Raw genomic sequence first — 24,169 nt, forward strand, 5'->3', positions numbered from 1 at the left:
CGAGATGTCCTGTTGGCCAGCCGGAGAAGTTCGGTCAGTTCCCAGTTCAAGTGGGAGCAGCAGCTGAAAGTCTTGGCGCTGGTGCAAAACTGAGAAGCGGATCACATGGAAACACACTGCACAGATGGACTTAAGGTAAGTCCAATGGGTCACTTTGGAGTGTATAGGTCGCAAGGTGTTAGGGACCCCTAGAGCACAGCTGGTTTTCTGATGCAGGGGCCAGAGAGGCTGGGTGCAGTACAGATAGGTCAGCCAGGAGTTGAGCGTCATGGAGTCCTTGGAGCCAGGAGCAGGTCACTTAGAGGGTGGATTGCAGGCCAGCAGAGCCACTCAGGGGTGGTGATTCTTGTGTGTCCTGAAGTCCCTCAACTGGTGCTTGCTTCTGGGCTACTGAGAGTCCAGATTGGACTTTACTTCTGGGTGTCCGACGTTGGGGGTCCAGTACCCCCAGGCAATGGGACATCTCAAGCCCTGAAAGTCGTAGTGCCACCAAACTTGGCACCCTGGTAGGTTTTGTCCTTTGGGTGGGTCGTGTGGATTTTGGTCTGGCTGCTGGGTCCAGTTCGTTGGTCTGCAGCTAGTCAGTAAACTGGACTTCACTGGTTCCTTGCTTGAGGGTTTGCAGAGAATAAGACCTTCATTCTGAGGGAGGTTCTTGGTGATTTCCAGAAGGCTGGAGGTGTTCTAGTTTTTTATTTTTTATTTTTTTAAAGAGTCCTTCAAGTTTCCAGGTGACACCTCAGCAGCAATTGTCGTGTCCCAGGAGCAGCAAGCAGGTTTTGGTGCCTTTTGCTTCTTGCAGCAGGACTTCTGTTCTTGCGCCTTGGGTCTTCTTTGTTCCTGGTCTTCTTGTGTCCATCGAATCTGATCTGAAGGTCTAAGGATGCCCACTAAATACTACATCTAGTGGGCATTAAGTGGGGAGTACCTGGTAGTGTCCAAAGGGCGATCTACCTTAGGGTGGCTACACCCATTAAGTAACCACTTTCTGTGGAAAGGGGTCACATCCCTAACCCTGATTGGTTACTTGCCCACCATCCCAGATGGAGGAAAATGAAATGGAGTGTTCACCTTGCCTGCCACATCTGAGGGTTGGTACAGGCTGGGGGTGGCCACTCCTCCTATTCTGGCTAAGATTTCTCACAGGTTATTTTACTCAAAGTGAGGGGGAAAACCGTTGGGCAGCCACCTGCTGCTTGCAGCAGAGGCAGATTTCAAAGGCAGTAAAACCTCTGAAGCTGACCGCTGGTGCAGGGTGCCTGCCTGGGGGAGGAGGTGTAAAACCTCCACCTAGGAAAGGCTTTGTTTTCTGGCTCCTGAGAGCAGATGCTTTCATCCCAGGAGTCCAGACTTCTGTCTGGTGGTGGCAGGCTGGCTGAGACCAGTCAGCAACCATGCCAGGGCTGTTAGATTTTGCCGGGGGCACCTCTAAGTTGCACTCTGGGTACACTTTATAATAAATCCAACACGCATCAAGGTGGGTTTATTATTCTGAGTTGTTTGATACCAAACAACCCAGTATTCAGAGAGGCCACAATGTAGCTGGGGAACTCGTTATAACCACAGTCCATCACAAGTATTTGCTATGGCTTCCCTTAACACTTACTATGTCTTAAGGTATTCCAAAGACACAGTAAGAGGATATTGGCTCATGCACACATATGCCCTCACATGTACTATACGGCACCCTGCCTTAGTGCTGGGAGGCCTGCCAGAGGGGTGACTTACCTATATTGCATGCAGTGTTAGTGGACATTGCACTCTTGGTAAGTGCCATGTTGAGTGGCGCAATTGGTGCTGCAGCTCTGGGGGGAGCCCTCTTCAGTACCCATGCCGTAGGTACCAGGGGTACCATTTAATAGGGACCTACACGGGTGGCTGAAGTGCCAAACATAGTACATTATTGAGAAAAGAGATCAGGTCCTTTGAACCTGTTTAGCAGGGGTTCAGGGCACTTACAGTTTGAAACCACGTTAGTTTAGAGGCAAAAATTGGGGGGCTACCATGTTGAAATAGGCCCTTTTTCACAGCTTCAGAGGGGCAGGCCACCCAAATATGGGGTGCATGCCCTCTCAATATTCCTTGACCTGGCCAGGGGGCGTTCCAGCTAAGTCCGGGAAGAGTGGAGCCACCCTGAGTCCTGCTCCGTTGATGAATGAGGCCTAGAGTGCCCATCTTGTCAGAGAACTTTGACGAGTGCGTCAAAGTTGAAGATCTCTTTGACTTCTTGTGAATGTGGGACTTCCCCGACAACTTAGAGTGTGACAACGATCACCGGGTGCGGCTCTGCGAACTGTCCCAAAATGCTCACAAATAGTCCTGTGACCTTCCCCGTGACTCAGATCTTGAGCGTTGCGGGGTCGTCTTACATCAGGCTTTGAGGAGATTGGGCAATTGCTCCCTCAGCACATTTGTGTGTATGGCAAGGCAGTCCTTCCAAGCCTTGGTCACCATAAACCCACCAAGTGTGGGACTGTCACAGATATCTGCCTGCGAGAGGCACTACATGATTTGAAACCAGTCAGTTACTTAGAGGACATCCGGTCACAGCAGGAAAGAAAATCTCTCAAAAAAGTGCTGACAAAAACTTGAGGAAAAAGCCAGTCAAAAAACGACTGATGGCAGCGCTGACCGGACCAGCGTCCTCTGGCATGAAAAGGAAAGCACTGACGTCAGAGCACTGGCGTGGTGTAAATATAGGTACCGCGCATAACAGTTCCAGTTTGGACCCTGCAAAACAACGCTACCTACTGGCAGGCAGGGGTACTGCTCAAAAACATACTGATGCAGTCTAACTCCTGGAGAATATTCTAAGGTAGGAAATATGTGGCTAGAAGTCTCTATCACATAAATCCATTTGGGAACATCTTTTTCCCAAAACTTGTCAATGTGCATAAATTACCTCTCCTGAGAATTGGTAGGAAAGGCATTAGGATTCACCTTTCTGGTAAAAGCCTGTGCCATAGTACCACTACAATTCCTGGCTTTAGATGCTACACGAGGAATGTTGGTTTATCTAGGGCCAATCTGCGTTATTTTACAACAGGCCAACTGACTGGAATGGCCAAGCATGGTTTCATTCCAAGCAGCTACAAGAATGCCCATGAACACCTCACTGAAGGGCAATAGGGTATCAGTAGAAGCAATATAAATAGGAGGACTTCTGTTAGTAAATCCAATTTAGTTTCTACAATAGACAGCAATAGGTGGAGGACTTTTGCTACTCTGCGTACCACAAAAAAAAAAAAGAAGGCACAGTTACGGTCAATCATAGCTGGCTGCATCTTACTGATGTTGTGTTAATACACAGCTCTGGCGTGGATCAATGTTGGTTCGGGGTTAGAGACTGGCGCAGGCACCGGGTGAGGTACAGATGTCAGCAGAGTCAGCAGTGGTGTTGGTTCAGAAGGGACTGGCATGGACCCTGGGGCCTGAATGGATGTTAGGTTTGGAATCAGTATGGGGCTGGTGATGAGTCTCACGGAGACAGTCTGAGCCAGGAAAGAGCCCGCTGTCAAAAATGCGACTGGAGGCTCCTAAGGCTCCATGGGTCCGAGAGACCCTCAAGAAAGAGCCAGCAGTGACTTAATTTGCAGCAAAGCCTCCTTTAACGTCTCTATCCGCTGATGGGTTGGAGATGGCCCAGGGCATGTGTGGTACATTAGGATCAACTACTGTGTAATAGGCTTGCAGCCAGTGGATGCCAGAGGTGAAGGTCCCTTTGTGTGATGTCTGCACAACGTTTTGTGTGACTGAGTGGAAGGAGGGTGGGGACAGTGTTGAATCCCTGTTGGTCTTCTTTTACTTGAGATGCACTTTGGATTTTGGCTTACCTGTGGGCCTCAAGCGGAACCAAGATTTATCTTGGGACTAACCTTGCAAGGGGAACAGGCCCTGCAACTTGGAATGGAATCGCAGTTTCCAATGCAAACTCTTCTTATACTCAGTGTTTTATAGACTTGCTTCCTGCTCTCTGATTGGCTTTGGCTACATCAGGGCAAATCATTTTATATGAAGAGTTGTTTGTGACTGGAGCCAAAGCACAATAGACCTATGTCATAGGGGTCTGTAACCAACATTTGCATCACACAGTCACTGCAAGTTCTGATCCTGTTGTTTTGGGGTCGGAGATGTTTCCTAGCACAATAAAAACTTAAGCCTTAGAAGACCAACAAGTTGGGTATGAAGTTCCTTATCTGTGTAGAATGTCCAGGAAAAACAAGAAACTGGTATTAATATGCAGGAGTTCACCTAAATGGAGTGCCGCACTGCCACTTCTGGGGGTGCGAGGTTGCAGAGGAGTCATGTAGGGCCCCCCCTGGTAGCATGCGGATGCAATTTCTTGACATTCGCCAGCTCCGTTCTGCCACCTGACAATATTTTAAAAGGTGAGAAACTGGCAGTAAGAAGTATTCATTCGAAACAAGAGTTATGGTATGCCAAAGCTTAAATGATTTAAGGGGTAGAGTGCTCAGTGAAATGGAAAAGGTACTAGAAAATATTTCAGTAGAACTCTTGCTATGCTTGTTGGCAATAGCCCTGGAGACACATCTTACTAGATACGAGAAAAACTCCTAAATAAATGGGGATAAACCTGAGAAGAGACTTCGGTCAAATGCTATGAATTTGAGACCCAAAGTTTAATGAGATACTTGAGGTATATTTTAGTATCATTTTTTATAAAATAAATAAAAACATATGTAAAAAAGGAAATTTGTTGGAACCTATGGAACATGCATGTCTGTATATCTAAAATTAGTGGGTCTGCTCTCTTTAAAAGTTAAACACTTACAGAAAATTATCACAATGTTACATTATGTGATTTTGAGTAACTTTGTTTACACAAATGAGATTTGTGCATTAAAAAAAAGTAACGTGAGATACTAGCAGAAGCATGGTTTGTACAGAAAATGTTCGCCAAGTAACATTTCTACTTTAACTAGAATCTTATTGGTATTGCATAAGACTTAATAGAAAGTGCCTACACAGATAAAAACACAGTTTGGTCCAAAAGTGTAATTTTGGACAATTAATAATTTTCAAAACTTTTGTGGGAAAAAAATATGCGCAACTTCACATACACCTGTAGTTCAGAGTAAGAAAGAGTCACTAAGTACCAGTTCTACCGTGATGTTAGAAGCCTTTATTCTGATGGCAGAGGCGCTATAAAGAGTGTGTATTAGGTTAACGGGAGACCCCCACAAGATGAGTTAGACAGTTACAAGGATTATGTTCTCCGCTCACATTCTCAACTCACACACTTCAGGGATAGGACAAGCTGTTCTAGCAGTACATTCCTCACGGCTGATATTCAGAAGCAGCACCAGGCTTATCAACGTCTGGCCGTTAGGAAACAATTCAGAATGTTTTTCAGCTCTTGTTGCAACTTTGCAATCTTGTATTTTACTTAACATTAGCATGTTTATGTACCATTCTGTTACTCTCTCCCCTCTGGGAATGAAGCATGTGGGTCCCCAGTGCACGGTGTGCATTATGAAAGAGTCCCGGAGGTAGCTGTGGAAGTACCAAACTATGGTGAACTGCATAGAGAGCTAAAACACTTCCAATCCAAGTGTAATGCTAGTGGACACAGAAGAAGCAACCTCTCCACTACTGAAGCCAGCATCCCACCACAGAAGTGAAACAGGGGAGGGTTGCAACTTGCAGGAAAACTTGAATGACAGACTGAACATCCATCTACCACTATTTTCACCTTCACACTTGGTCACTAGGCCCCGAAGGTGCAAGCAGCAGGACTGCCTCCAGGCTGTGCACATATTACCCTCCATTGGGTAAGCAGTTTGAAAAATCTGATGGAACCAGCTAAATTCTGAGACTCATCAGCACAAAAGTCACCTACTACCCCCCTCAACGGCTTGTGCATCTTTTATTGCCCCCCCTCCCCGCAGTGTCAGGTCTGCCTACTGAAACAAACATTAGCACACATTTTCGGCTCATGTGTAGTGGTAAAGCTTCAGAGTGCAATAATACTGTGCTTTTTATGTGGTTATTTTACATTTACTGTAAAGAAATACCATATCCACATTACAGGCTACATCATGCATCTTTAAGAAAGACGCATGCGTTCTAAAGACAATAATGCACAGATCGCTCTGAACTGCAAACTCTTGCTCATATGGCAGGTTACAGTCATGTACACAAACACGCTAACGCGACCCCCTCTATTAATGTCCTAGAGAAAGGGGCATTGGTAAAGTGTGCAATGTTTTTCTTTACCAAGCGTAATGCTAAAACACTGGGCTGCCGTCTGCTTTTTCTGTTCAAATATTGGCAGCATGACTCACTTTTTTCAACCTAGGGGTTGTCTTTATGTAACTTTTCCTTAACAGTTAGGTTTGCATGAAAAGTAGAGCGTAAAAGTTTTCAGCGACCCTTTCAAAAGATGCACACGTAAGACCCCCCCAGTTGGAATCCTAACAAAGGATAACAGGTAAGGATACACGCCAAGTTTTGTCATACAAGTGATTACAAGCCACAGAATGCTCCTATTCCCTTACCCTACTCCTACACGCCCCAATGAGGTACTTACATTGTAACTCGGTACTTAATGTCATCTTTTTCAGCCAACTGCTCACAAGTAAAATCTTCATGCTCTTTCCAGGGCCACTGACATTTCCTGCAGGTTTCCTGACAATGAAAATAAAGCAAAGATTAAGAGAATGAGAAGAGGCGGTCATGACTTAAGTCACATATCAATATCTTTTACCAGGTGAATGCAAGTGTGAAGATTTGTAAAGAACCTTCTAAGGAAGGGTCTAGGCACTCTCCGAAGAGGAATCTATGTGAGATATTTGCCTAACGCCAGTAGCTCAGTTTTACTTCCCAGATCTCAAACAGCGACCCATTGATGGACTCAAGAGTCTGCATGTCAATCTTAAACTCTGAGGAGTTTCCAGTACAAGATCTGAGACCAACACTCTCTGTTCCCGACAAGACACACAAGATGAGGAGAACAAACTGCAAAATGGCCACACAGTGCAGTTCATTGAACACAGCTGTCCGGCTCACTATGAAGATCTACGCTAATGATTTCAGTATTATGGTTGTACACTCACACTGTAACTATGTGCTGCTACTGAATTGGTGGAGGGTTAAACCTTAAGAATGCACCTGTTTAGACTACCATAAATATTAAAACTCGGTGAACTATATTATCGCCCAATATCTATGGCTATACCTGTGCACAAATCACTGCACCTGCCACCAAAGGGGCAATCCTGAAAGGATTACATACAAAAAGATATGGATAGTGCACCACTGCTCAATGTCAGTAAAGTCCAGTAACACAACGTTGCCTTTTAAACATCTTCATTTTTTATTATTGCTTTTTCTTGAACAAACGAGCAATCAGCCAACGCGTTTCGTCCTACACAAAAGGACTTCTTCAGGGCTTATATTTGCATGGTCTTTAAATTGATTGTCTTTCCATATTATTGGAATTAAATGTCCAACCTATTATTACCCATAAAGTAAGGGATCAACCATGTCCGTCCCGGTCGGCAAAGGAAGTAAAAGAACACAGCTGTCCGGCTCACTATGAAGATCTACGCTAATGATTTCAGTATTATGGTTGTACACTCACACTGTAACTCTGTGTTCAGTGCATTAGGGAAGGTGTGCTGTATCAGGAAACTTAACTTAGTAAAGTGGCAGCAACTTATGCACTGAAACATTCCCTAGAGCACGGTATCAACGCTTGTGTTTCTATTTTCGTCTTTTAGATGGTTTGCAGCATTTCACAGACTTCATCTAGTAATGCAATGGCAAGCAGTTGGCATAAAACTGGCACTAATAAACCACTATTTCGTCTCACTGAACAACGTGCTAATGATGAAAACTAAACTAAAACTCTATCTGGTAGGATTTTTCAAGTTATACTATGACTAAGGAGAGGATAGGAGTGACAAATATAAAGGGTATTCGGTACCTATAAAGTGATTCACGGAAGTGATGCATGTTTTTTGGATGAGTGCCAAAATGTTGCCTCTTATATTTTTTCCTTCTTTGTATTTATATTTGAGGCAGTAAAACACGGATATAAAGGTAAGACATACTCCAAGGGAAAGCAATCCCTTCCTGCCAATGACGACTCACCCACTCGCTGCAAAACACACAGAGGAGCAGTTTAAGCAAGGTTGTGTTTTGAGCAGTTGTGTTTACGCAGTAACAAAATATGTGTATTATTTGAAATAAATGTGTTTTTTGGTGAAGAAGAAACACCATTTAGCATGAACTTTCAACAAGTTTATTTGCGGAACTTGCACATCTGAACAGAACTTCATGTTGCTTCGGTATATTATGCGCACATACGCTCAAACAAAAAAAACAAGCATTGGTAAAGCCAATAGGCCTGCCTACGCAAGGGCTATAGGTTTTGTCAATGTATTTTACCCATGTTGTACATCATTGTGGCTGCTGTGCAGCATGGCTGTGAAAGTAAGGAAAAAAGCGCTAGCCGTGTCCAGTGCTTTTTTTCTGGCGAGAGCAGCTAAGTAACAACGCAGGAGAGGGGAGTGGCAAGCAACAACAGGGGAGGAAGGACAGGGAGCATGGTAAGCAACAATGTGATGGGGCAGTGGAGTACAGGACGAGCAACAGTTTGGGTGTGGGTGACATGGAATGCAGCGACGGAGCAACCAACAGAGCAGGAGGGGTGTAGACAAGCAGCAAATCAGTTGGAGCAGGAGTGACAGGGTAAGCAAAACAGTAAGAGGGGGGCGGGAGGGACCAGGGAAGCAACAAAGAAGGAGGAGGGCATGAGGGAAGGGGCAAGCAATAAAACGGGAGGAGTGGGAAGGAGGGCAAGCAACATAGCAGGAGGAAAGGGGGCAAGCAACAGAGCATAAGCGAGGGACGGGGAAAGCAACAAAGCGGGAGGGAAATGGGTGAGATGGGGCAAGCAACAAAGCAGGAAGAAAGGAGGAGGACAGAGCAAGCAACAACGCCGGAGGGGGAGGTAGAAGGAATGGGAGCCCGCAACAAGGGGGGATGGTGGACAGGACAGATCAAACCACATTGAAAGAGGGACGGGGCATTCAAAAACAGGGAAAACAACAACACAAGAGGGCCAGGTGCAAGTAAAAGGGGAAAAAGTACCTCAGAAAGCACTAGTGGAAAGACCTACACTAGACAAGGAAGCAGTACTTTAGCCATTCATTATGGGAGCAACTAACACATGAAGAGGAAGGTGACACATGCTACCAGAGGAGAACAAGTTACTTACCTTTGGTAAAGGCTTAGCTGGCAGAGACTCTATCTAGCCACAGATTTCCTACCTTAGAATTACACCCAGGCATAAGACTCATTTTTTCGTGAGCAGTACACCTGCGTGCCGGTAGGTGGCATAGTTTGGCTCTACATGGCGTTAGCATCATCTGCGCTGTAAGTGCACTGTCCATATAGGTGCCACCCCAGCATGCCCATTGGCAGAAGGTCGAAGCCTTCGGAGGAAGTTCAAAAGCTGTCGACTGTCACCACTCAATCTCCACACATGAAGGCAGAGCACTGACAGGTTCAGTGGAGAACCTTCCCTTATTGCTGCAACGGAAGATCCCCCTGAAGAGGCAGCCTGATCAGAGGACTGATAGCCATGCTTAATAGCTCAGGATACTAAACTCTTGGAGCCCAGTCTGAAACTCAAGTATGGCTGGGCCTGGTCATTCCTGATCTTCTTGAGAACTCTGTGCAGGAGTGGTGTTGGTAGAAAGGGGTACAGGAGGTCTGACCCCCCCACTCAAGATGAACAGTCTCCGATTGAGAGCAGCCTTGGAAAGTCCAGCGAGCAGAACTACTGACATTGAGCATTCTTTGAGGTGGACAACAGTTCTAACCAAGGTTAGTTCCACTGCTGAATGAGACCTTGCACCACCTTCGGATGGAGATGCTATTTGTGATATGCTACGCATTTTCAGCAGAGTTTGTCCGCCCTAGCATTCAAAGAGCCTGCCTGGTGTTGAACTACTAGGGATATGCCCTGATATTTCAGCCACATCCAGAGGCTTGACAGAGGGTCCACGATCCAACCCACCCTGTTTGTTGAGGTACCACCTGGCAGTGGTGTTGTCCGTGAACACTACACTCACCTTTCCTTGGAGGGCAGAAAGGATTTCAAAGCCAAACAGATCGCCTGTAGCTTCAGTAGGTTGATGTGGAGTGCAGATTCCGCTAGAAATCAGAGGTCTCTGATCTCCACCTCTCCTAGGTGGACATCCCAACCTAGAAATTATGCATCTGTCAAAAATGTCAGAGCTGGTTGGAGGAAAGAAGAGGGGTCTGCTGCAGACCTAATCGCCATTTGTAAACCATCACTACAGACCTTGTGCAGCTCCATCCGAGAACTGGAACATGTCAGAGAGATTCCTCTTATGTTGGCCCACTGGGACTTCCGATCCCACTCCGGAGCCTGCAGGAGGCCAAGAGGCCCAGCAGCCTTAGGGTCAGTCTCACCGTAATCCAGGATAGAGGCTGAAACACTTGTATCATGAATTTCCTGAATTTGCAGTTCTGAAGGATAAGCCCGAAATTGCACCATGTCCAGTAAAACTCCCATGAAAGGGAGCATCTGAGAAGGAGTCTGGTGTGACATCGGCACGTTGATAGTGAGCACCAGTGAGTGGAGGAGGTCCACCGTAGTCTGGAGGTGGGAGACGATTGCCTGGGACGAGCCTCCATTCAACAGTCAGTCAAGATAGGGAAAGACAGGAACCCTGATCTCCACAAGTGAGCTGCAACCACCACCATCTCCTTGGTGACCCCCTGAGGGGTGCTGGAAAGGCAAAACAGGAGCATGGTGAACTGAAAGTGTTCATGGCCCACTTATGGACGTCAATTCACCAAAATGCCAGGATTAGCGGAAGTGACATCACACGCCCCTTTGATCTCCACTTACATTCACACATACTTACACATACACACAAATTCTCACTTACATACATGCTCTCGCACAAAACCACACTCTCACTAACATCCACAACATACATTTAAAAGCATTTTTACTTACCTCACCTGCCATGGAAGGGTATACTCCATTTTTATTATACTAATAGTGAATAATAAAATATTATTATTTATTCTTAGTATATTAAAAAATGAACAGAAAAAGAGTGGAGCTCCAACGGATGTCCACAAGGACGAGCTGCCTCTGTGTTCCTGGTACTGAATTTGCCACCTCTGGGGCCAGGGGTTGCAAAGTCAGTGAAAGGGGTAGCAAAGGACAAGCCAGGGGTCACAGCTGCTACCCCTGGCGACCCCTAAATTACGTCCATGGGCCCACTGTGAACCAAAAGTAGCATCTGTGGGCAGGCAGAACCGGAATGTGGAAATATGCATCCTGCAAGTCCAATGCCACCATCCTGTCTCCCGGGTCCAGGGCAGACAGGACATGAGCTAGGGTGAGCATTTTAAATTTCTCCTTTTTCAGAAAGTAGTTGAGAGGTTGCAGGTTTGATAGGACAAAGGTCTCTGTCCTTTTTGGGTACCAGAAAGTAGAGGGAATAGCAACCATGACCTACATCTGGCCTTGGCTCCCTCTTTATGACTCCTTTGACCAAAGAGCCACCACTTCCTAGTAGCATGAGGAGAGATGATCATCTGTCAGCTTGTCGCAAGAGGGTCACATGGGTGGAGAGGAAGTCAAACAAGCGGGAAGGAGTAACCCCTTCGGACAATCCAGAGAAACCAGCAGTCTGATATTATTGACCTCTGGTGGTACAGGTGAAGGTGTATTCTGCCTCCTACTGGTTGCCCATATGGGTTGGAGGGTGTACAAAAGAGTTTTAGAGGCTGTGGCTGCAGGGCGGCATGGTGGACTGGCCTGACTTCTGGCTGCCCGACCCACAGCATCTGGGGGTACAGCGTCCTTGGCCACGAAATGAGCAAAAGTTGGACTTGGGTTGGCAGGGGCCATAGAAAGACCCAAGGACCTGGTCAAAGCTCTGCTATCCTTGAAGCACTACAGCGCTGAATCCACCTGGACTCCGAAGTGATGGGAGCCTTCAAAGGGCATGTCCATAAGTGAGGCTTGGGCATCTCCTGAAAAGGCAGTCATTTTCAGCCAGGCATGGTGCAGTAAGTTCACCAACTGAGAAGCTGCTCTGCCTAGTGAGTCAGTCGTGTCCAGCCCACATCTGATAATGGCCTAGACCAGTGGTTCCCAACCTTTTGACTTCTGTGGACCCCCATTTTATCAATACTGGAGCCCGGGGACCCCCACTGAATCATTATTTGAACACGGGGACCCCCAAGGAGTCATTACTGATAGCTGGGAACTAATATTTTTACATTTTCAAGCAGTCGCGGACCCCCTGAGGAGGCTTCGCGGACCCCCAGGGGTCCCCGGCCCACAGGTTGGGAACCACTGGCCTAGACTGCAACCCTCCTGTTTGCCATCTCTTTGAAGAATATGGCTAAAGCCTCCTCCAGGACGATGGGCAGCACCCGTGCAGCCAAATCCCAAAGGGCATGGGCGTAACGGCCCAAAAGGCACGTGGTGTTCCTAGACTGCAGTGCTAGGATGGCGGAAAAAAACATTTTCTTGCCTAAAGTGTCCAGCTTCTAGTATTCCATATCCTGTGGAATGGTATGGAATGCACCCGCGTTTCCACAGGAAGTGGATGCTTGGACCACCAAGATTTCTGGGGTGGGGTGTTGCCTTTGGAAATTGGGGTGGGGCGATGGTGGCAGGTAATTGTCCTGTTCATAGGAGCCCCTGTGCTTGGTTTGAACCAGGTCCCAAGCAAGACATCTGTAAGGGCTTCATTAAATGGGAGAACTGTTTCCGAGCCACTCACGGCAAAAGCACCTCTGTCGAGACGTTGTGTTTGACTGCCACTATGGGCTAAGGGCAGGCTAAGGTCCAGGACCTCAGCCGCCACCATAGCAAAAGATGTTTCCTCCTCCCTAGCTACGGCAGGTGACCATGTCAGCCTCTTGGGAGGTGTCCAGTCCACTGGCATCCGCCAGTTCTTCACACCAGTCTATGTTGGGGAATAGGGGTTGGTGTTCATCAGGGCCAAGTGGCCCCTCCCAATCTTCCCCAAGTCCTAGCCTGTAAAAATAGGGCTCATTCTCCGGTCTAGAGGGGATGGCTCCAGTCGGCGTCGAATTATACCCCTCCGGCTCAGTGTGAAAGTTGGGGATGAGAATGGGAATGGCACCACCAGTGGTGCTGGGAGAGTCAACATCGGGACCAGCGTCAGGGAAGGTTGAGATAGTACAACCAGTGCCGGTCTGTGGATGAAAGGGGCCTGCCTGGCACTGGGGTTGGACTTGCCGGTGCGGAACCAGTACTGCCCTTTCCAGATCCCCTGTGACCTGAAGGCGCACCAGATGGGGCAGACTGGCCAAATATAAGGCATGGCCTCATAAAATTCACAAACTTGGGCACGGTGGAGGTGCAGAGCTGGCCCAGGCACAGGCTCAACCGCAGAGCTAGGCCTTGAATTGCAATGCTTCCTCATCTGGTCAGATGACTTCAACTGACAGGGCAAGACTTCTTTCTCTTTCTCTTTTTCTGGGACTTATCCAACCGCTCAGACAACTTTGATTCTAATAAAAATCAAAGGCTCCACAACTGATTCCAGGACCTTCCACTCGACCGGGATCGAGACCATCATGGAGTCGCACGTTGAAAAGCAAGGAACTTGAGGGATCATTTCCTCAAGGCCTTGGGTGCCTGGGGAGGTAGATGACGCAGGTCTTTGCATGATGGTCACATTCGAGGTACCAGAGGCAAAAAAGATGCAGGTCCGTCACCAACATCTGTCTTTCACTGGCACCCAGGAATTGAAGCCGGCTTTTCTTGTGGACATCCCAATCACTCCAGGAGACAATGTCTCAAAAATCTTCAACAAAGGGTTGAAAAAAGTGCAATAAAAAATGTGACTGGAGGTAGCGGTCTCTGGATCTTTGCCGGTGTGGATGACCCCATGAGGAACCAAACAATGCCACCTATTGGCACGCAGGAGTACTGGTGATTAAAAAAATTCCATATCCATTCGGACATCTGGGGATAATGGTAAAGAAGCTGTGGCTAGAAGTCTTTTTCAGATGCTAGGAAATGAGAGTTATGATGAACCAACCAATACTAAGAAACTGGTGGGCTCTAAGCCCCCTGTACTAAACAAACTGTCTCACAAGTGATAGCACATGTGCTTTCTCAAGCGAAACATAAAAATGGAGCCAGAACACAGGTTCTCATGAGGCGTTTATATAAGGCTCCATGACAGCAAACATTTCCTAGGTTTTAGAGAAGAGCCCGCAATTTACATGAGTTCTCTATTTCTGACGAGGTACTATTATAAATCCTAAAATGAACAGTGGAATTAAAAAAATTGTCTATAGCCGATGTATGGCTATAGATCAATTTACCATTCAGTGCTAATTTATATATTGATATTTAATTCAATTCACATTAATGGTTCTAAATGTTATTACGACCATTATTTTTGTTTTCGATATTCATTTGAGACTACAGTCTAATTAAGCCAATACTGCGGTCTTTCAATATAAGTGCCTTTTCATGGAAGCTGTACCCAATGTAGACTTCCAAGCCAATAACAAAAGTATTTTTCTGCATTTAAAAGAACCCCTAGAACCCTGAACTTGGTATTGTACTTGCAAATTACAAATGATCCAGGTTCATCCTGGCTCTTAAGTAACAAAATCAATTAAGAAGATTAAGTTAAGAAAAGCCATATTATTCTAATCTTCTAAAAACAAGAGATGACTAAAGGAGGCCCAAATGAACGTGAGGGCCAAGTATGTGTTGAAAATATTTTTTCGCTAAGGCCTGGAAGAAAAAAAAAACCAGATGTTCAGTTCTGTACCAGTGAATTTCTAGATCTCCTTTCATCAGCATTTGATTGTAAGAGGGCATGTATGTGGTAACTGTGTTCAGCAAGTAGACAAGTGTTATCTCTTAACAGACAGAAATACAGGGGGTGCCACTTTAAAAAAAAATAAAGCATTGGCATAGCCAATAGGTCTCGCATTTTGGATGTGAATGCACTATTTTTGCGTTCCTGTTGCATTATTGTTTAGCATCTTTCATTGCCACTACAAGTGAAACAAGCATTTACAATGCAACGGGCCTCGCGTTTGCTCATGTTAGAGCTGATCGCGTTGTAAACTCCTAACCCAACTTTTCACCTATCGGGCAAAAGTGCATTTATGTACATAACTCGAAAAAGTGAAATTAACTATGTAAAAGCGCTCGACTTCTGCCAAGCGAGATCGCGCTCGTAAATTAGAGAAAAAGAAGTCCACGAGCCCGATGGAAAACAGCGAGCCTCGCATGTTTTCTGTACTTGGTCGCTGCGCTCGAGGAGGGCTAGCTACCGGAAAAGGCATGACGTATGCGTGCCTTCGACTAATGAAAGCAAGCAGATTTTATTAGGCAAACCCACGAACCAATAAAAAACACTGACCTGAAGTTGACAGGGCTCAGAGCCCTTTTCTAAATACTAAAGCGTCTCGCTGCGATACACATGCGCGAGCGCATGCAACGCAGGCTCGACCCTAAAAACAACCCTATATATGTGTGTGACAGTGTACTCATGCATCAAAAATATTAAAGGAAGGTTGGGGGCTGTGTTCATAGCATCAGTCAGCTCCTTCTATTAGACTATTGCTATGCTTTATGAATGAGATACAATCGCCCGCTGTGTAACAATCAATAAGTGCAAGTGGGGGGGATGGTGTGTGGTTGAGGTAGAGATGTAGAGAGAGAGATGTAGGGGGGTAGAGGTGTAGAGAGAGAGGTAGAGGTGTAGGGATAGTGGTGTAGAGATAGGGACGTAGAGGTGCAGTGATAGTGTGGTAGAGGTAGAGAGAGAGGGGTAGCGGTAGAGAGAATCAAGGGTAGAGAGAGAGGTAGAGGTAGGGAGAGAGGGGGGTCAGAGGTAGAGAGAGAGGGGGTAGAGGCAGCGAGAGAAGAGTAGAGGTAGAGAGAGGGGTAGAGATGTACAGGGAGGTAGAGAGAGAGGGAGAGGTAAAGGTGTAGAGAGGTAGAGATGTAGAGGTAGAGAGGGGGTAGAGGTAGAGGTGAAGAGAGGTAGAGGTAGATAGAGGTAGAGAGCTGTAGAGAGAGAGAGGGGGTGGAGAGAGATAGAGAGCCTGAATGCCCTGGTCTCACTTAAATGGAGGGAAGGCCAGAACACCACCATATCCAGGAGGGCTCTTATAGAAGGAAGCCTCTGCAAAGGAGTCAGATGCGACTTTTGCACCTTGATCATGAATCCTAGAGTTGTAAGAAGGTTTGTTGTCATCTGGAGGTGGTCAACGACTGAGCGAGCCACTTGACAAAGTTGACAATGAAGATGCAGGAGGCTAAATTAGCCAAGAAGCCACGGAAAAATGTCTCTAATGCGGAGGTTGAAATATTGGGATCAATCATACACCACATGACCTGGACTCTTTGCAACGGAAGAAAAGCTATGATCTGCACCACATGAAGGACATCTCCAATGAAAGGAGTCATCTACGAAGGAGTGTGGTGTGAGTATGGCTCTTGATCAGGAAAGATGGCAGGAAATTAGCTGTCAACTGGAGATGGTCTACAAGTCACTGTAGCGAGCCCATCTTCAATGACCAGTAATTGATGTTGGGCAAAACTGCTAGCCATGTTCTCTGAAGATGTGCTGCAACCACTGCGATCGCCTTCATGAACACCTGAGGGGTACGTGTAATGCAGAGTGGGAGTAAAGCAAATTGAAACTGCTCCTGGCCTACCCTTAAACGCAGGTAACGTCTGTGGGACTTCAGGATTATTGTATGAAAATATGCATCCTGCAGTTCCAGGGCTGCTTCCCAGCCCCAATCAGGGCATTCCAAACCTGCGTCAATGTGAGCAGCCTGACAGGAGTGAGAGGATTGTTGTCCCTGATGACAAGCATACTGTTTTGCTTCATCTTGTCCCCTATCCCGAAAGGGCTGGGTTGCTTGCTGTGGCGATTTGGCATTGTAGGTATGCCAACCCATTGAAGAATCCCCTAAAGAGACAGGCTTGCTTAAGGAATTGCCTGGTAGGACCCAAAAGCCCCAAAGAAAGTACTGTGACCCAGCTTTCTCTAAAGTGTTTTAGGGCAGAATCTACTTTCTTGCCAAACACAAGAGATCTTTCAAGTTGCACATCCATAAGGACATCCCCAGAAAAAAACAGCAGATCTCATACATGCAAATAGTGGTTTTCAGGCCAAAAGGAAAGATTTATTTAGTTGCATCCTGGCCATCCTGAATGCCCTGTGCCAGGGAGGCCTGAAGGTCCTCATGCATTTTGCTGTTCATGTCTCAAACGATGAGCCATGCAAGCAGGCAACTGTAGTGATGACCTCAGGCTTTGGCCAGTTGATGAGAACATTTGTTTCTTTGTTTCTCAAAGGCATCCATCCTTTTTTACTCTGTCATGGTGAGGAGAGTGTGAGGGGGAAGTTAAGGGACAAGTTGAGCTTCATCTTGCTGGGAAAAGTTTGAACAAGACTCTCAGGACGGGGATGCTCAGTCATGAAAACAGGGTTGCATGTTGTAGGCCTGTGGCATCTGGCAACCTCCTGTTCACTGGTGGGCATAAACAAGGCTTTGCCGATGTGACAGTCAGGGCTTCATTAAAGGGCAAGAAGGATTAGAAAAAGCCGGCCCAGCTTGCTGAACCTCTGTAAAGATGTTAGTTTAGACCGCCACAGATGAATGTAGTAGACCCAAGACCCATACTGCAAGTCTAATAACAACAGAAGGAGGCAGTGTCTTCTGTCAGTAGTCCATGGTGATAAATCAGTCCAGTGTCACAGGATCTTACAAACCCACTGACCTCCTGCAAGGCCACATACAAATTGTCACAATCACAGTGTGGAGGTAACCCATCCCCCTCATCAGTATTGTCAATGCCAAATGGTAGACAGCTCTGATCAAAGTCTGAAAGAAAGTTGGGGGAGTACCTGAGAGCGGCTCCACGGTAGAGGTAATGTTCTGAGAGAATCAGACTGAATAGGGACCGGGCATCTCAATGTGGATTCCAGAAGTGACTTCAATCGAGGCTGAAATGAGTTTGGCTTAGAGTCAGACATAAAAATTGGTATAGGTTCGTCTTCTGGCACTAGGAGAGTCACAACTGGCACTGATGTTTAAGGGACTGGTGCAGAGTTTGGCACTAGAGCGGAAGTCTGTATCAGCACCAGTGCGGAACCCAAAGTGGATTTGATAGGCACAGATGGAAAGAAGATGGATCTGCTTGCGATTACCCAACTAGAGACCCCTGTGGATGTTTGAGGCCCACAGGCACACTAGAGGGAAGTGGAAGACTGCCAAAGGTGCGCAACATGGCTTCCCTGAAGGCCTCGATCTGTTGCAACATCAACGATGACCTAGGAAATTCAGAGTGCATCGGGCCAATCTTGGAATGGGCTCCTCAGTGAATTAGGAGCAAACCAGGTGGCCCATTGACACCTTGTGACTTCTTTGGAGACAGAGTGGCAGGATAGGGATGAGTACTGCTTGCTCTTGAATCTTTACTTACCTGAACTCTTCGACCGCAAAGTTGACATGTTGCAGGAACAGTCGATGGAAAGATCTCGGGAGCCTGAGTAAGTACATGCTTTCTATTTTGAGCCGGCGCTCTGTGACATACGGCTTTGCATCACAGTCCTCGATCACCTTCGGGTTCATGAGGGCACACGCCACACAGAACCAAACACCGAATGAATAACTCGAGGAGATCCATCACAGACAAATGTTTGAGACAGTCTTTGCATAGCTTAAATCCTGTAGTCTTTGGAGGTGACAGTTTCCTTACACATTGGTTTTAGTTTTTTTAATAAAAAAAAATTTGGGCAAAAGTTAGCAAAACATTGAAGAAAGAAGAAGGAAGCTAAGGATCCACATCTTAAGGAGCAGAGAAAAAGGATTGGATGTCAGCACAAAGTGGTGGCCTCTATCTTGGCTACACTCTATCACTTCTGGTGCGGGAATGAAGTCAATGCCAAACCACATGAGGCCACCTACCAGCGTGCCAGCGAGCTGCTGTGAATAGCTTCTCTGTCCTGTCTGGTGCCTACTAAGTATTGTAAAGAAGAGGAACCTGTGGTTAGAAGTATCCATCAGAAAAATAAGAGTTTATGGTGCCCACTGCTTCATGAACCAAAGACAAAACAAACAAAAGAACATCTGACAGTTTGGATTGTAAAGGTTCAATATTGAAGTTACCACGCCAATCCACAAACCTATTCTATTGATCGGCATAAATGAACTTACTGAAGGGCATATGGCAGTGAGGATGACATCCACTAATGTCTGCAGCAGATCAAACGCAGCCAAATAGTGTCACCCAATATCAAAGAATGCCGGTGTAGACTAAACAGATTTGGTTGGAAGACCCTGTCCTGATGCCGACACAAAAGGTCTACCCTATGTGGCAACCTAATTGGAGGACAGGTGCTCATGCCTAGAAGCTTATGGTGCCACACTCTCCTTGCCCAATCTGGAGCCACTAGAATGACTTGGGCTGGTCGTTGCCAATCTTTTTGTCTTTCTTTTTCAAAACTCAAAATAGGAGAGGCAGGAAGGCATACAAAAGTCCAGAGTTCCATTCCAGCCAGAATGCATCTCCTAGTGAGTGTTCGAGGAAACTCCAATGCACAATCCCTTTGACACTGCGTACTCTCGACAGTGGTGAAAAGATCTAGCCAGGGCTCTCCTCACTGCCGAAGATGCCATGCAACACCTCGCAATGTAGTCACCATTTGTGGTATGTCAAACGCAGTCTGCTGAGCTTGTCCATGTTGGCATTCAAGGACCCTGCCAGAGGGTTCACGATCAGGAAAAAGGCCCAGACGCTTAAACCAATTCCAGCGATGCCCAGCCTTTATGGTCGGAGCCCAGGACCCTCTCCCTCTACATCGGTTTGTTGCAATACAATTTGGAGGTGGTGGTGTCCATGAGAATTCTCAACTGCCTCCTCATTTGATGGATGGTAGTAGGAAGGCCTTTAAGGGCAAGTGAATGGCTCATAACTCCAGCAGGTTGATGTGGTGCAGGCTTCAACTGGAGACCAGAGTCCTCTGATGTTTAACTCCCACGGACGGCCTATCCACCCCAACAGTGATAAATCTATCATCACCGTCACCTCTGGCTGGGGAAGGGGGAGGGGCCTGCCACTGGTACAATTACTATGTAGCTACCACTGCACATCTTCAGCATGCATCTTCGGAACTGGGTGCAGCAGAAAGAAATTTAAGGGCATAACCATTCTGAATGAGTTGAAAGGCCCATCTGACAAAAGTGACCAATTGCCACCCTAGCAGAAAGTGATGGATCCTACCTCCCAACAAGTGGATGTACACCACCAATGGCAAGCTAAGGTGGTTTTGGTGGTTGCCTGCCAGATCTATATCCCTGGCATCAAAAGGACTGGGGTGAGTGCAGCAATGGCTGGGGAGACTAATGTTGCCTAAAGACCAGCCAGTAAGGTGGTGAAGAAACTGTTATGAAGGGGTCAAAAGATCCAGGGAGCATGCCATGACCCTACATTCCTTGACAGGTTGAGACAGAATCAGCTTTTTAGTTGAACATGCATGACCCATTGAAAAGGATATCCATGAGAGAGTTCAGTAAGTCTCCAGAAAACCCTATAGAGAGCATCAACACAAATGGCGGTGGAGCACCACACTGATAGAATGCCCTTCCAGACAACTATTCGTATAAAGGCCACCACAAATAGTGTACTTGCTCGCATCTTGTTCATCCTGCATTGTTTGCGCCAGTAAAGCCTTATGGTCTTCAGGGACCCGTGGCAAGACCCCACTAGCCATGTCCTGTAAGTTATGTACATAATGGCCAAGAAGCATAATCTGTTGACCGATCACAATGTTGGGTACCTGAAGAGAAAATGTATTTTGCAAATAGCTCAGTCCTCCTAAGCCTCCGTAGCCCCGGGGTGTGGAATTTAATAAAACATCTAGTTCTCCATGGGACAGGTTGCTTCTCAAATCTACTTGTCCGGTAAAAAATCTACTTGTACCTTTGGTGTCATGTAGTGGGGCAAAAAATTATGGCAGCAATCTCATTATGTAAGAGCTCTGATAATAGCCTCTCTAATTATGCCAGGGCTGCTACTACAGTAGGGACTGAATTCTTGCAATGTCAATCTCTACTATAGCAATTTCCTTATTTTGCCACCTTTCCACAGATCTACATACTGGGGGGCTGGAGGAAGTAGTAAGCAATAGTTCCAGGGCTGGAATGCCTTTAAGCCTGAAAACCTACTAACTTGCATGTTTTAATGATTTTCACCAGCTCTTCTCTACTCTTTTCCCATAATGAGAAAGGTTGGAAATTTGCTCCTGATAAGAGCAGAAGGAGAAGTTCTTCCAAGGTTGGGGAAAAATGTGGTTGGAGGGAAAGTGAACTTGTAAACGCTCAATAGATTTTCATATGATCAAATCTGCACATGCATATTTGCTCATGCTAAAATACAGTTCGCAACTATTTTCTAGGAGTATGATTTCCTGGTCTACTTCTGTAAGTTCGTGTGAATTCATGAAAGTCACTACTTCAAAGACTTATACCATGGGTGCGCTTTTGTAACTTTCTTTAAGAATTGGGTCCCTAATTAGTTCAGGCGTTAACAAAGACATTTCGTTTTTATTAAACTTCTATTTCTCTATCTATTGGCTGGCTTCACTGTGAGTGATCACATTCTGCTCTTCCACAAGGAGCATATTGGCACACAAGTAGTTTTGTCCAGTGCCAGGAACCACTGTGGAAATCAGTGGCAAACTGAAACTGGAGGGGGCCCCACTGCAAAGAACATGGAGCCCCCCTGCCCCCAAGACTCACTCAGGGCAGGTGCTGTGCTGAGGGCCCCCCCTGAAGGGGGCAGCAGGGCCTTTCCTACGCTACTGGTGGCAACGTGTGCTTTTTGAGACCAAACTTTTTTTTTCTTTTTGCCAGTATTTCTTACAATGGTGAGGGTGTGGCAGCTCACACAACAAAGAGTTACAAAAGTTATGTAAAAAAAAACGTGCATTGAAGAAAACAAAAGACTCACAAAAAAATGTAGGATCAGTTTGCTTTGCCAGTACTTGTTTATTTTGATGCTTCGCATAGTCTTGTTGAAAATGGTTACACTGATTTTCAATTCGTAATATTTCTGTGAAATACTAGAATGCATCAACACATTTTTCTAAATGACACTTCAAAGGATGGCACCTAAAATTTCATAGTAGTGAAACGTTTTTTTTTTTTTTTTACTACTTACATGTTTTTCTGAACATTTTATTTTGAAAGCAAAGAATCATCACTCTTGCTTAGAGGCTTTTGCAAACATGTACATATGATCAGAGAGCACTCTGGGAGCAGTATAGTCAGCTTGATATTGTTAAACTTTTCAAACTTGTGTACACTTTTTTTTTATTAACTGGAACCACTGTCAGTAGTGCAGTGTGACCTTAAAATGTTTATTTACGGCACTCACCCTAATAATGAAGACTTGTAATTCATGAACCATAATGACAATTTCGAACAGCATTAACAAATGGACACACATATTACCTAACTGCAGACAGTTCCCTTCTCTGTAAATTAGCAGCCAAAGGGTTTGTGCAGAAGGCGGTTGGGCCTACTTGTCCCAAGGACAAAATAAACATGAAAACTTGTTGCCCTTGACCCCAAACAATATGTCCCGGGCGTCGGGGGGATAGAAATTCCACATTCCTGCTAGCCAGTGGATGCGTGAGGAATAATTTGGGGTTCTCCTTCTTGATTAAGGTCTGAACAAACTCACTCTGAATTCAGAGAGAAAATCAAGATCCTCAGGCACTGGTCTCTGATGTCTGGCTATGTTCCTATACACTGGTGGGCAGGAACAGGGCTTTGACCAGATGACATTAAAATACAAGTGAGGGCCTTAATCAAAGGGAGAAAGGGCTGTGATGTGGAGGGCCCCAGCTGTAAGATTTCCATAAAGACATTAGGGTTCGTCTCAAAGCCCAGGTATAGGTCCTAGAACTCCGCTGCTATTAGTGCCAATAATGCACTTTCTTCTGTTGGTGGTCCTAATTGAGAATTCAACCCTTTATCAGACAAAGTACCAAGCCACTGGCCTCTTGTAAGTCTATGTGAAAACAGTTACCATAAACAGGGGGTAGGTCATCCCCATTCCACCATCGTCATCTCTGGGTGGTCTTAAGCATTGGTAAAAATGCCAGCCAAAAAGATGGTGTGTCCGCCCTAGTAGAGGCCCTGGATTAACAGTCAGGCTGCTATGTCACCTGGTTGCTCCTTAGTAATTTTGTAGCACATTATTGGTTGAGATAGGGCTGAAGTTAGTTCGGAGTCAGACATCTGAAATACCAATGGATCCTCCTCTGATGCCAGTGATGTCTGCACAGGAATCTACAAGAAAGGACAGTTGTGGGTTGTGAAGGTCAGGTGGAAGCTTGTACAGATTTGACAGTGGAACCGTAACAGGTTCAAGGGCTTCAGATGACGCGGAGGACGGATCTGCCTGCAGTAACATGATTGGAGGCCACTTGGTTCCTATCAGCGTAAAGGCACGCCAAAGGAAGCCATAATAAAGCCAAATATCTGCAGTATGGACTTCTTAAAGGTATGAATTTGAAGCAGTGTCACTGATGGCCTGGACAAATCCGGCATACCAAGTGTAGGAAAGTGCCCTCTTTCTTGGCAAGGTTACCCCCATTATCTGCCTGTTGGGTTTGACTGTGTCTACTGGGTTTCTGCTAACCAGGACCCCAGTAGTTTTGCTCTATCTTCTAAATTGTACCTTTTTCTTCCCACAATTGGCATACTGGTCCCCCCATGTAAGTCCCTAGTATATGGTACATAGGTACCCAGGGCACCTGGGGTTCCAGGGGATCCCTATGGGCTGCAGCAGTTATTCTGCCAAGCATAGGGAGACCATGCAAAGGCCTAAGCAGGCCTGCCATTGCAGTATGCGTGAACCGGGTGCACACACCCGGTTTCACTACAGGTCACTGCACCAGGTTATTCTAAGTCACCCCTATGGTAGGCCCTCTCAGCCCAGAGGGCAGGGTGCAGGTACCTGTGTTTGAGGGCACCCCTGCACTAGCAGAGGTGCTCCCATGAACTCCAGCACCATTTTACTGGACTTCTTGAGTGCGGGGTCACCATTTTATAT

At 46.2% G+C, this 24,169-nt stretch overlaps 1 protein-coding gene across 4 annotated transcripts in view; it reads right to left on the reverse strand.

Moving 5' to 3' along the window:
- Positions 1–24,169, reverse strand: part of RNF216 (ring finger protein 216) — a 697,454-nt gene that overhangs the window by 124,259 nt on the left and 549,026 nt on the right. For all 4 annotated transcript variants that reach the window (XM_069210010.1, XM_069210009.1, XM_069210008.1 and 1 more), the window contains one exon: positions 6,551–6,648. In XM_069210010.1, coding sequence (XP_069066111.1) covers positions 6,551–6,648 — 98 coding nt within the window. The remainder of the gene's footprint in view (positions 1–6,550; positions 6,649–24,169) is intronic.

This window comes from Pleurodeles waltl, chromosome 10 (genome assembly GCF_031143425.1).
Source record: "Pleurodeles waltl isolate 20211129_DDA chromosome 10, aPleWal1.hap1.20221129, whole genome shotgun sequence".
In the NCBI taxonomy this organism is placed as follows: Eukaryota; Metazoa; Chordata; class Amphibia; order Caudata; family Salamandridae; genus Pleurodeles; species Pleurodeles waltl.